Here is a 13,570-nt window from a genome sequence, read left to right on the forward strand (position 1 = left end):
ATTTGTTTTAGATACCCTCCTCTCAGCTTCTTTCAAGCTGTACTTACTTCTATGCTATCCTCTGCATCTGTTGTCAATTCTTTGTCTTCTATTTTGCTACCTTCAAATTTCTCTTGAACAATTTCTTCTTTCAGGAAGTTTCTCTACTGATGATCTATACTACCTAAGTTTAAAAAAAGATAGTTTGGGAAAATTAGTGTAACATAAATATATCATACTTCTAGAAGGTAAAGATACACCCACAAGCATAGGTGAGAATTTTAATTTTTTTTTAATTTCAAATAGAACCCTTACCTTTCAAACAAAGGATCACTACCTCAAAACAAGAGACAGAAAAAAAATAGCTAAAAATTACTCATAAGAAGAGGGGTAGACTTTCTCAGTAAAGAATAAAATGATAAAAGAATGAAAAACTTAGGGACAATTACACTAAATTGGATATTTACTTCGCTCTTTCTTTTTTTAAGATTTTACTTATTTATTTGTCAGAGAGAGAGAGAGAGAGAGAGAGAGCATGCACAAGCAGGGGGAGCAGCAGAGGGAGAAGCAGGCTCCCAGCTGAGCAAGGAGCCAGGACTCTAGGATCATGACCTGAGCCAAAGGCAGATGCTTAACCAACTGAGCCACCCAAGCAGCCCTACTTTGCTCTTTCAATCTTATCAGTAAGCCTATAATTTCTCTCCTTAAGAAGCAGGTATTCCTATGATCCTATGCCTTGTTTCTTAAATTCCACATATGAGTGAGATCACATGGTAATTGTCTTTTCTCTGATTGACTTATTTCACTTAGAATAATACCCTCTAGTTCCATCCATGTTGTTGCATATGGCAAGACTTCATTTTTTTTGATGGCTGCAGATCATGGGGGAAGAGAGAAAAAAAATGACACAAGACAAAACCAGAGAGGGAGACAAACCATAAGAGACTCTTAATCTTAGGAAACAAACTGAGGGTTGCTGAAGGGGAGGGGGTGGTGAAGTGGGGTAACTGGGTGATGGACACTGGGGAGGGTATGTGTTGTAATGAGCACTGTGTATTATATAAGATTAATGAATCACAGACCTGTACCCCTGAAACAAATAATACATTATACGTTAATTAATTGAATTTAAATTTAAAAAAAATTTTTAAAGCAGGTATTCCTAAAAAAAAAAAAAAGCTAATTACTCATCAATTACTTAACATTATTTTCATTAGAGTTAATTTATATCAGTGAACAAATCTGCCACTGATATTTAATAATGAACCAAGAGTTCAAAAACTCAAGTAGAATGAGTGAGGACTCTGAGTGGTATTTTTAATGATATAATTAAGGAGTATCCTTGATATTAACACTGATTACACATTATAGCCATTTTATTTATTTTTATTTTTTTTTAAGATTTTATTTATTCATCCGAAACACAGAGATACAGAGAGAGAGAGAGAGCATGAGCAGGGGGAGAGGCAGAGGAGAGGGAGTAGCAGGCTCCCCGCCAAGCCAGGAGCCGGACGTGGGGCTTGATCCCAGGACCCTGGGATCATGACCTGAGCTGAAGGCAGATGCCCAACCATCTGAGCCACCCAGGCGCCCCACATTATAGCCATTTTAAACCAGTGTATTTTAAAGCCACTTATATTAATGGGAATGGTTTAAAATAGGTCATTCAATATTTTCTCTATTGGGCGGGGTGGGAAATGCATGCATCCTGAGGCTAAGGGAATAACTATATAATATCTGTTACTATATGAAATAACTAAAACACAATGAAAAGATAAAACTTTTAAATAAAAGTATATTTGAACAATTCAAGTATAAATATAATTTTTCCTGGGCTTGTGGTTACAATTCAGTTATTTTAACACTAAATTGGACAGTAGGGTTAACATATGATTCTTTTCCCATAGAATGAATTTTGTAGCAGCAAAAGGTCTAACTGCACATTCAGTGCTAGAATAGTTTTCCCACACCTATCTCATTGGACAAATGAAATTATAGATGTGGAAGCACTATGCATTTGGTTAATTAGAGATGTTGGTGATTATTCTCACATACATACTTTCAGGGACAGGAACTCATTAGTATCTATAACCTTTGCAGTTTGTTCCATCTTTGATAAATTTGATTATTTAAGGAATTACTTAAAGCAGAGAATATTGCACAGGTCAGCCAGAAATAGTTTACATGGTTATAATAAAATAAACACTGAATAATGATTTAACCAAATTCAAGACAACCACAGTTCAGAGGATGGGGAGACAGAAATTAAGGAAACACAAAGTCAGGGTGGGAAGAGGAATAAAAGAGAGCTAAATCTTCGCTTTCACAACACCAAAAGCCAAGTTTATTAGAAATAGGAAAATCAGTGCCAAAAGAAACAGGGAGCGATTTAAATAATTGCCTCTAAGGAATAAGAAATTGGAGGAGGAAGATACCAAGGGGACTTTTGGAGTCTTACGTAGAACCATCTGACTCTTTAAATAGTGTACCTTTTCATTTTGATTTTAAAAGTTAAAGTCATTCTATTTGGACTACGTCAAAATAAAAAGCTCTGCACAACAAAGGAAACAACCAAAAAACTAAAAGACAATCTACTGAATGGGAGAAGATATCTGCAAATGACGTATCCAAAGAAGTGTTAAAATCCAAAATATATAAAGAACTTATACAACTCAACATCAAAAAAAAAACCAAGTAATCCAATTTAAAAATGGGCACAAGACAAGAACAAACATTTCTCCAAAGATGACAAACAGATGGCCGACAGACACATGAAAATATGCTCAACATCACTCATCATCAGGAAAATGCAAATCAAAATCACAATGAGATATCACCTTGCACCTATCAGAATGGCTAAAATCAAAAGCTCAAGAAACAAAGCGTTGGTGAGGATGTGGAGAAAAAGGAACCCTCATGCACTGTTGGTGGGAGTGCAAACTGGTACAGCCACTGTGGAAAACAGTATGGAAGTTCCCCCCAAAATTACAAATATAACTACCCTATGATCCAAAAATTGCACTACTGGGTATTTACCCAAAGAATACAAAAACATTAATTCAAAATGATTTACATACATTTATGCTTATTGCAGCATTACTTGCAATAGCCAAACTATGGAAGCGGCCTAAGTGTCCATGATTAGATAAAAGGATAAAGAAGTTGTAGAATATACACAATAAATTATTCAGCCATAAAAAAGAATGAAATCCTGTCATTTGCAACAACATGGATGGATCTAGAAGGTATAATGCTAAGTGAAATAAGAGAAAGACAAATACCATATGATTTCACTCAAATGTGGAAATTAAACAAAACAAATAAATTAAAAAAAGAGAGAGATACAAACCAAAAAACAGACTCTTAACTATAGAGAACAGAGGGTTACCAGAGGGGAGGTGGGTTGAGGGGGATGGGTAAAACAGGTGAAGGGGATTAAGAGTACACTTCTCTTGGGGCACCTGGATGGATCAGTCGGTTGAGTGTCCAACTCTTAGTTTTGTTTCAGGTTGAGATCTCAGGGTCCTGGTATCTAGCCTTGCCACGGGCTCCATGCTAAGCAGGTAATCTGCTTAAGGCTTCTTCCTCTCCCTCTCCCTCTGCCCTTCCCCAAGCTCACGTGCGCGCCCGTGCTCTCTCTTTAAAATAAATAAATAAATCTTTAAAAAAAAAAAAAAAAGGAGTACACTTCTCTTGATGAGCACTGAGTAATATATGAAATTGAATTGCTATATTGTATACCTGAAACTAACACAACAGTGTATGTTGATTACACTGGAATTAAAATAATACAAATGGGGCTGGCTAAGTTGGTTAAGCGACTGCCTTCCACTTGGGTCATGATCCCATAATGCCAGGCTCGAGTCCTGCATCGGGCTCCCTGCTCAGCGGGGAATCTGCTTCTCCCTTTCACCCTCCCCCCCTCGTGCTCTCTCTCTCATTCTCGCTCTCAAATAATAAAAAATTTTTTAAAAATCTAAAAAAATAATACAAATGAAAATTAAAAATTAAAATTACTTGTATGTAATCAAATTTTCCATAGCGTCTATGCATATTAATTCAACCTATCCCTGTGGGGCCAAAGAAGAATGTTCATTTCACATGCATGGAAAATAAAATACACTTGCCCAGAGACATGTTCTCCATATAAAAATGTCTTTAAACCAAAGAGAAGGGAAGTATGAATGGGAAAGGGTAGGGGAATGAGAATACCAGTGAGAACAGAGTAAAAACAAAGATACAGAAGGTACTCGGTGACTCTTTTTCTCCAGTAAGTAGAAAATAGAATGAAAATGATACTTAATGATTCAAAATCTAAATATCGGGTGCCTGGGTGGCTCAGTTGGTTAAGCATCCATCTACTTTCGGCTCAGGTCATGATCTCAAGGTCCTGGGATCAAGTCCCGCATTGGGCTTGAGTCCTGCATTGGGCTCCCTGCTCAGCGGGGAGTCTGCTTCTCCCTCACCCCCTATCCTCCCCCTCTCTTGCAAAAACAAATAAATAAAAATCTTAAAAAAAACACACACACACAACATCTAAATATCAACAAAGAGATGAGTACCTTGGGAGAAATGTAACCTTGGTACTTTGGCGTAGTAGTTCATTGGTATGGGGTAAATAGTTCCAGTTCTCCTGCAGAAGGTTGGATTACACTTAACTTCCTGCACTTCCCACCTCTAGTGAATTGGTTGTGGCCACTGGGTGACTTACTCTGGCCAATAAAATGTAAGCAAAAGTGCCATGTCTTGTTCGGGCAACAGTTTAACAGCTAGTCTGTGGTAGAGCAGGACTTACTTTCTTCTCTCGCAGTCATTAAAAATGCTCAGTTGGTGGCTACTCCTCAGCATGAGTCCCAGAATGAGCACAACACAGAGAACCCTCACTGATATGCAATGAGAATGTGACATGCGGGGAAATAAACCTTATTGTCCTAAGCCACTGAGATTTGAGGGGTTATTATGGCAGCATAATCTAGTTTATCTTCACTGGCATACACACTAGAACAAGGTGCTACCTTAACAAGAACCCCAAACACTGGCTCAGAGGCCAAAGAGCAAAGACTGTTCAGGGCCTAATCAGGGAAACTTTCATCAGAGACTGGAGCTTGGCAATCCACATTAAGGAGTGACAAAACATTTGACAAAACGGTCACTACAATAATCTGGAGGTGACACACACCTAATGAATTTATAATGAGCATGTACCCAGACTTGTGTGGCTAATGAATGTATTTATGGCCCTAACAGAAGAGGCTGGTAGACAGAAGATGAGCACTGAGCAATAGCTGCTGTTGGTTATGTTTAACGAGGTATTCAAAGAAAGGTATTCAAAGAACCACCACCATCCAAGAGACTAGCGGTTTAAAACTTAAACAGTCCTTTAGCACCCACCCTTCTATTATCAGGAAGCAAGCTGACAAAACTGCTCAGCCATGGGAAGAGGCCATATTCTCGAAAGCCAACTTCAGATGTAGCCAAGGATAATAAAAATGGAAGGACCTGCTGCAGAGTAAAGCCAAAGACCATGGAGAACTATGCCCTAGGGAATGTGCCAGAATATGAACTGTTTGTTACTGGTCTATAATAATGAGATAAACACAGACATTGAGTGTAAATGTCAAAAAGCTGTTATAGCTCATTTTATACAATAATTTTCTGTCTGTTGAATCTAAAAATTTTAAAATTGGGCTTGTCATTTGAAAAGTGTTTTCTTCCATTTTTGTTATAATTCATTTTTATTGTAGTTAAGAAAAATTCAAATTTAGATTTGAATCATTAAGAATTAAAAAAAAAAAAACTCTGGTCATTCATGACAGACAGTTTGAAAACCACTGACCTGGAGAACCCAGTGAACAGAACAAGAGCCCTAGCAATATCTGCCCAGTGAGATTTCAGAGTTCCTACAGTCTCGAGTCTGGTGTGTGTCTTCCATTCTTCCCCTCCCCAAATGGGAACACTTATACATATTTGTCCCGACACTACCCTATGTATTCAACTGGGGGTGGGAAACAGATAACTTATAATGTCCAGACTGATAAGAGATTAGCATTACTGGGAATTACTCAGAGATCCTGGACTTTGAGCTTGAAACAATGACTGGATGGGATTTGGGGGTTATGTCCACTGGGAAGGGCCAAGGATGAACTATATGTAAGAAGGAGAATACCTGTTCAGAAAAAGGGTGGACACTTCAAATGTTTCTAGTTCTCTACACATGTGTACTTCCCCACTTCCTTGAATTAGGTATAGCCATGACTTGATTTGGCCAATGAAATGTGCAGTGACATATGTAACTTCCTGGAGTTTTTTCACAGTCAATATATTTTCATGACTCACGACACATTTTTCTTCTGCTATGATGAATGACAACACTCAAAATGAGGCCTTCTCTGTTAAACCAAGTCTCAGAAAGAGGACAACATGGGGCAAAGCTCCCAGCTAACCCAGAGTGAACATAAATTAAACAAACATCATTGTGTTAAATCTCTTAAGTTTGGGGGTTGTTATTACAGTATAACCCAGTCTAGACTTATTGGGGTTTTATTTATTTATTTATTTATTTTAAGATTTTATTTATTTATTTGAGAGAGAGAGCATGAGCAGGGGGAAGAGACAGAGGGAGAGGGAGAAACAGACTCCCTGGTGAGCAGGGAGCCTGATGCGGGACTCGATCCCAAGACCCTGAGATCATGACCTGAGCCGAAGGCAGACGCTTAACCGACTGAGCCACCCAGGCGTCCCTAGACTTATTGGTTTTAATAACAGCTAAGAGGAGAGTGACTTGAACATAAATACATATACAGGATTTTCTTTTTTTTTTTTTTAATATTTTACTTATTTATTTGACAGAGAGACAGCGAGAAAGAGAACACAAGCAGGGGGAGTGGGAGAGGGAGAAGCAGGCTTCCCACAGAGCAGGGAGCCCAAATGCGGGGTGCGATTCTGGGACTCTGGGATTATGACCTGAGCTGAAGGGAGACGCTTAACGACTGAGCCACCCAGGCGCCCCTTTATACTGGATTTTCAAAGCAGTAACTATGAAAGAATTCACAGGAAATTGACCCAATTTCACTGTAGAACAATTCTAAAAGTGAAGAAGACTCTTTCAAATGCTACTGACTGTAACCACAACAGGGTGCCAATACCAAAAGAAGGAAGTCATAGGCAAATGTTTGCCAATACTACACACATACATCTCCCAACTACATGCAGACTCATACCCTTTGAGCCTGGAGGGGGCCCTCAATTTGATAGATGCTCCTGTCAGCACTAATCAGAGGTAGTATGCAAGATGTAACTTTTGCTTCACCCCTAAACTCTAAACAAGTATGCCTGCAAAGGTCATTTAAAAGTTGGTAGGGGCACCTGCGTGGCTCAGTCGGTTAAGCATCCAACTCTTGACCTCAGCTCAGGTCTTGATCTCAGGGTCATGAGTTTAAGCCCCACATTAGGCCCCATGGTGGGTGTGGAAACTACTTTAAAAAAAAAAAAGTTGGAAAAAATATGTGACATTTAACTAAGGACAAATACAAGGTGACAAACACTGTGAGTTGGAACAATAAGGCAGTAGTATAAAAAGGGTTAAAGCTTGCAAACAAAACACTAAATAAAATGCAACAAAATTTGGGGGCACCTGGGTGGCTCAGCTGGTTAAGTGTCAACTCTTGATCTCAGCTCAGGTCTTGATGTCAGGGTCGTGGGTTTGGCCCTGCATTGGGCTCCACGCTGGGCGTGGAGCCAACTTAAAAAAAAAAAAAAAAGCAACAAAATTTTGCTTAGCACCAAAATACAGAGAGAGTCCCCAGAGGGCAATGAGGAGAAAGAATTTCAACAGAAAAACATTCATCTTCCTGCTAGTGAGGGGAGGGGAAAGGATCTGCCTTCATTTGTTCCACAGCTGGAGCAGCTGGTGACTCTCTACAGTTAGAACAATCCCATTTTGGAACTGGGTCCTGTTTATAATAATACTTGGCAAATAGTTCTGCTTTTAAATGTTTGAAAGACCATTGTGCTGGAGTAATGTACCCTCCTAGAACAACAATATTCAACCACTGTGCATTTGGACACATTTCAAATTTTAGAATATCAAGCAGCAAGCTTTTCTAGAAGACCTTGGTTAGCGTCCCTTTATAGGCTTAAATTTCCCTTATGATTAACCATAAAACTAAAAGTTTTCTCTCTCAAGAAAAAGAGGAAATTAACAACTGCAAACATTAAACAAATTATACCAAGTTCTGTGGGCATCATTCTCAGGGAAAAGACACATTTCATATTTTGCAACAAATGGGGCATATAATGCTTACAAACTTCTTGTAAGAACATTCTGGCAAAAATTAGCTTATAGTTTAATGCTGCTACTGGAAAAAACCTGCTCACTGAACAAGCTTCAAATAAAATGTTGGCTAGATATCATCAAAGTTTCATTTAAGACTCAATGGAAGCAATAAAAGGAGTCAACATCTCTCTACTTCAGAGCTCCTTCAAGGCAGTTGGGGCAAAATCCTCTATCTGCACCCTTCATGTACCCCCAAAACAGGAAGAGGAAAAGAGACAGCCATCTGGACTGCTCTGAAATAAGAAATTTCACAAGCAAAGACCTAAAACTAGTATGGGTACTATCCAGATGTTGTTTACCATAACTTTGAGTAGAGAATATAGGAGAAAAAGAAAAACCAGTTCATGGTGAAAGTCTATTCGTGAACTGAAACATGTACGTCATCATTATGGAAGATACAAAAATAGGCATGTCAGGGAACAGGAGGTTCCCCTCATTTTATGAGTGCCTAAAATCACAGAACTCTGAGTTCATGCTTAATTTACAAGCTTAACAGGCCCCTGGGTGGCTCAGTCGATTAAGCATCTGCCTTAGGCTCAGGTCCTGATCCCCAGGTCCTGGGATAGAGTCCCACATCAGGATCCCCGCTCACCGGGAAGTCTACTCCTCCCTCTCCCTTGCGCTCGTACCTGCTCTCTCAAATAAATAAAATATTTTTTTAAAAGAATAATAATTTCCCTTTAAAAAAATTTACAAGCTTAAGCACATAACTGCTTAACTCAGACCTATTAACTTCTTTCAACAAGTTGTACTCTGCTCTAGGCTGCACCGTACACCCTGCTCAGCTGAATGTTTCATCTGAGAGATCCACATAACTGTGCCAGGCCTAAACATCAGTTTGTCAATATACCTATAAAGAATCCAAAACACATGAGTATCTGGTACCTGGGTGAACCACTGTCCCAGAATCTGGAGTACAAAATAGACTTTAATGTTCCCTGTGGATCACTTAGCTAGCAAAGAAGGTAGCAAAACTCTTAACACAAAGCATTAGGACAAAGGATGGTGAGTTACCAAAGGCTGAGTCTTAGTTGCACCAGTAAATGTAGCAGTGTCTTTCAAAAGGATACTGAATTTGTGATGTGCCACTCACTCTAAGGAGAACACAAATTGTTTTCTCATCAGTTTGCACTACTGAGCAAATGTCGTCAGTCCAATATACGTTGGAAGATCTATTCCTCGCTTATTTACAGCAATAACACAATATAGCATTTGTTTTGTACCTTTCTGAGCCTCAAGAAGAGCGCCACCATCCACCAAATACAGGACTAAGGCTTGAAGGAATGAATACATACGGAATTTAAGGAGTACAAACTCCCTAGACATTCATCAGACTTACAGTTCTGTTTCTGCCTTTTTCCCTAAACTTGTGCCCAGAGCATCCTTCCAAATTCTAAGTTTCAAAGACCCACATCCCCCCTATTCACGTCTCCTGTGGACATCCATCTCATCCTAATATCACTCCTCTAAGAGACATTTCCCGAGGAAGAATTTTGCTTAAAGCTTCAGTTCACCCCCTCATTCCATCCCCTCTCCCCGACAAAGGGCTCATAAAGCAAAACGCCCCTCAGAAGGATGCAGGTGAGGCCCCTTTTAAGCCAAACTCCAGAGCTCAGTGGCGCAGCCCTTGCTAGGGGACGGCCGCCAGGCTGAATCCCCATCCCGGCAGGCAGAAACCACAGCCCCTCCACTGAAGGACCCGCGCTGTCACCTACCTGCCCGAGACCTGCGGGCAAGACCTACCCGGAGGAACCCAGGTGGTTCCCGTGGCCGACAATCCCCGCCACGTGAAGGAGAGGCAGAAGGCGGGGCCGTGCCCCGCTGGCTGGCAGCGGCGAAACGCGGCGCCTACCTACTAGGGTGCAGCACCCCCGCCCTCAGCGCCTGCTGCCGCCACCGCACACCGAAGTCGGCCTGCAGAGCAAAAAACAACCCCAAGGCTCCTCCCTCTCCTCGTGCTCCCTACGTGCGGCCTCTCCAACCAATGGAAAGCGCAGGAGGCGGAGCGAGAGCCGCCCCAGGTGACAGGCGACCACCGAGTCCTCCCGCCGGCGCGAGCGGGCCGTGCAGTTGCTGGGCCAATCGGCAGTGTGGGTGGGGAGTGAAGGGGAGGGAGAAAGTGGGGAAAGCGGATGCCCAATCAGATCTTGGAGCCTTCGAGCGACGGGTCCTGTGGCCCGTGGCCTTCCGAGCGCGGCGCGCAGGGGGCGTGCCCGCCTGGGCCAATCGGCGCGAGTCCACGGTGCGGAGCGAGCGCCTCAAATGCTCGGCTTTCTCAGCTGATTGTCTCCAGCCGAGAGTTGTTTTTTGCAGCTACCGAGCCGAGCCGCAGCAGGAGGAGCCGAGACCCCCGGGGGGGGGGGGGGGCGGGGAGAGGAGGCGGGGTCCGGGGAGCCGCGGCTGCTCTGCGCGGGGCTCCGGGTCCTGTCACGGCGCTTCCTGGGGTTGGAGGTTGGGGTGGGTGGGGGGTAAGGGGGAAATCTTTCTCCCCCTCGACGGCGGCTCCGAGTCCGGCCCCTTCCTTCCCGCGCTCTCTTACCGGCCCCCCAGCCCCCTCATGAGGGTGTCCGTGCCGGGTCCGGCGGCCGGCCGCGAGCCCTCGACGCCCGGAGGCGGAGGCGCCGTCGCTGCCGCCTCAGGCGCCGCGGTGCCGGGCTCGGTGCAGTTGGCGCTGAGCATCCTGCACGCCCTGCTCTACGCCGCGCTCTTCGCCTTTGCCTACCTGCAGCTGTGGCGGCTGCTCCTGTACCGGGAGCGGCGGCTGAGTTACCAGAGCCTCTGCCTCTTCCTCTGTCTCCTGTGGGCAGCGCTCAGGACCACCCTCTTCTCCGCCGCCTTCTCGCTCAGCGGCTCCCTGCCCCTGCTCCGGCCGCCCGCTCACCTGCACTTCTTCCCCCACTGGCTGCTCTACTGCTTCCCCTCCTGTCTCCAGTTCTCCACGCTCTGTCTCCTCAACCTCTACCTGGCGGAGGTAAGGCGGGAGGACCGGCATGCGGGGCCGGGCGGGTGAGCGGGGCTGCCGCGATCAACTCGGGCTGAGGACTGGGCGGGGGGGAGGGGGGGCCGGGCAGTTCGAGGCGGACCCGAGAGCAGCTTGGGGAAACTGAGGCACGCCTGGAGTGTGCGCCAGTGTGCTCGCCCTAAACTTAAGCGGCGGATAGACTCGGTTCCTGAGAGACTGGCGGGGTTGAGTGAGTGAGAGTGTGGGTTCTGACAACTTACAACAGGACCACCCTTTGTTCGGTGTTTTGGCCCTCCAAGGTAAGGTGTTGGTGGCACCAACAAAGTGGCATCGCAAGAAGTAGGAGCCCCGGTAGCTCTGCCGAAGCTGGACTGTGTTGAGAGAGGTTGGATGCTGAGGTAGCAGCAGCTCTGCTGAAGCTGGACTGCTGCCAGCCATTACGTCACCAGGCAGAGCTGTTCCTCTGCTATTGTTGCTGCGTTTCTTTTATTAGAAGCTTATATTCCCTCCTGCATCTCCTTTCCTGTGGCTCAATAAGCCTCACACAAATTCCGTTCGATAGTTCCCCAGCAGGGTTAATGATCAATAACCAAAGCCGAGGGTCAATATAAAGACCTCCATAAAGCTCTTAATGTTTGCCCCACTTGCTCCAAGCTTTAGCTATTTATCCTACCTCTTACAGCCTAGTGGTTTGGTTTTTTGGTTTTTTTGTGGGTTGTTTTTTTTTTTTTTTTGGAGCTAATTAAGATAGAAAATACTAGCTTAACCTGTGACTATTGCAGAAACAAACCACTAAACTGTTTTTGCAATAACTTGCTTAATAGCTGGAACCTAATCACACCCCCTTTCTCTTTTATGGGGAATTGCTGGTTGGATTGCATTGTTCTGCAGCGCTTAGGTATTTGACCCATTTCAAACAGGTTTGAGAGTGTAAGGTTGTCAATCAAGTGTGTCAGCTAGTGGTATTTAAGCCACAGAATTTTGAGAATTGCCCAAAAACTCTCCCTCCCCCCTCCCCCCACCAAAAAAAAAAAAAAGCTTGAGGAGGGGAGGAAACAAGGTGACATCATATGCTTAATACTGACTAATATAGAACAATATTGGTCTATGCAGCTAATCCTCTCAAAGGCTTTTGGAGGTGATGAGAATTAACATAGTTCTGAGCAAAAGTAAAAAAAAACATTTGAGGCAGATTGTTTATATTTTCTGCGTAAATCAACTCTTCTCCCACAATAGATGGAAAGTAGAATGCATAATTTTAAAATTACAGTCATAACTTCAGCTTTTTACCACATTAAAAACAACAGTTGAAAATAAGTAACAAAACTAATTTAACTTGAATTCTTTTCTTTCCCCATCCTTTGGAAGTCCAAGCAATACAAGACAAAACCCAAACAGTGAAAAGCAAAAATAAAAAAAAACATGGGCAATCATAAGCCAAATAATCATGCCATAGTCATGTCACTTATTTGATGATGCTCTCATCTTCTAGTTGTTGTTAAAGCTGTCATAACACTTCGGTCCTTTATAGTTAAATTGATACATCATATTCTTCCTGACACCATTTCTGATAGAATACCAGTGACCTCTCATTACTGAAGCTTAAATCTAGCTTCAGACATAATTTACCTGAAAGTGACTAGCAATCCTTAAGCCATGAGCATCAGATAATTTGTTTTTCCCCTATACATTTTGACTTATAAAATCATATTAATGATTCCCTGTAAAATAGTGGGCATTTCATAAAGTAGCTAAACACTCTTTTTTACTTTTTTTGGAGAAATAAGGTAATGCCATAAAGGGCATAAATCTAAAGGATACAGCTATGAAATTTTATGTATGCGTATACTCATGTTACCACCCGGATTAAGATAGACAGCATTTCTGGTGCCCCAAGTTATTCCCTTGTGCCCTCTCCCAGTCATACCTCTCACCTTGAGGTAATCACAAAGTGGCTAAACACTATCACAATAGAAAAAGCATCTATAGTTAGGCTCAAAATTCTAAAAGTATGCTTCTACAGCATAAACTGCATGATATCTAGATTGGGTTTTCATACTTTTAATTGCTGATATTCCAAGGGAAGAATTTAAATGTCTAAAAGTCTTCCTGTTAAATGAATCTTTTGTGTGATGTAATTTTTCAAAAAGCAATAAAACTCGATAAACCTAGAAAACATTTGAAAAGAAGATAGACTAAAGCTTTTTCCTTTTGTAGTGGCTCCTAAAAAGAGTTTAGATTATCTATGCTTGTCTTTTTATAATCAAATTAACAATTTTAAAACACATAACTGT

The 13,570-nt window shown here is 42.4% G+C and overlaps 2 protein-coding genes across 5 annotated transcripts in view; one reads left to right on the forward strand and one right to left on the reverse strand.

Annotated features, from left to right (window-relative positions):
* Positions 1 to 10,256, reverse strand: part of TXNDC16 (thioredoxin domain containing 16) — a 125,079-nt gene extending 114,823 nt beyond the window's left edge. For 2 of the 4 annotated variants that reach the window (XM_032405119.1, XM_032405116.1), the window contains exons 1-2: positions 10,030 to 10,256; positions 48 to 163 (exon numbers count right to left, since the gene is read on the reverse strand). The gene's annotated coding sequence lies outside the window, so the exon portion shown is untranslated. Of the gene's footprint in view, positions 1 to 47; positions 164 to 7,612; positions 7,636 to 10,029 lie in introns of those variants that run through there. The other 2 variants (XM_032405118.1, XM_032405117.1) reach the window with 2 other exon arrangements.
* Positions 10,257 to 10,795: 539 nt separating this feature from the next.
* GPR137C (G protein-coupled receptor 137C) overlaps positions 10,796 to 13,570 on the forward strand; it is a 67,746-nt gene continuing 64,971 nt past the window's right edge. Inside the window, exon 1 of the mRNA XM_032405120.1 lies at positions 10,796 to 11,285. Coding sequence (XP_032261011.1) covers positions 10,872 to 11,285 — 414 coding nt within the window. The 5' untranslated portion in view covers positions 10,796 to 10,871. The remainder of the gene's footprint in view (positions 11,286 to 13,570) is intronic.

The sequence above is a fragment of the Phoca vitulina genome, unplaced genomic scaffold, assembly GCF_004348235.1.
Source record: "Phoca vitulina isolate PV1807 unplaced genomic scaffold, GSC_HSeal_1.0 scaffold7, whole genome shotgun sequence".
NCBI classification, from domain to species: Eukaryota; Metazoa; Chordata; class Mammalia; order Carnivora; family Phocidae; genus Phoca; species Phoca vitulina.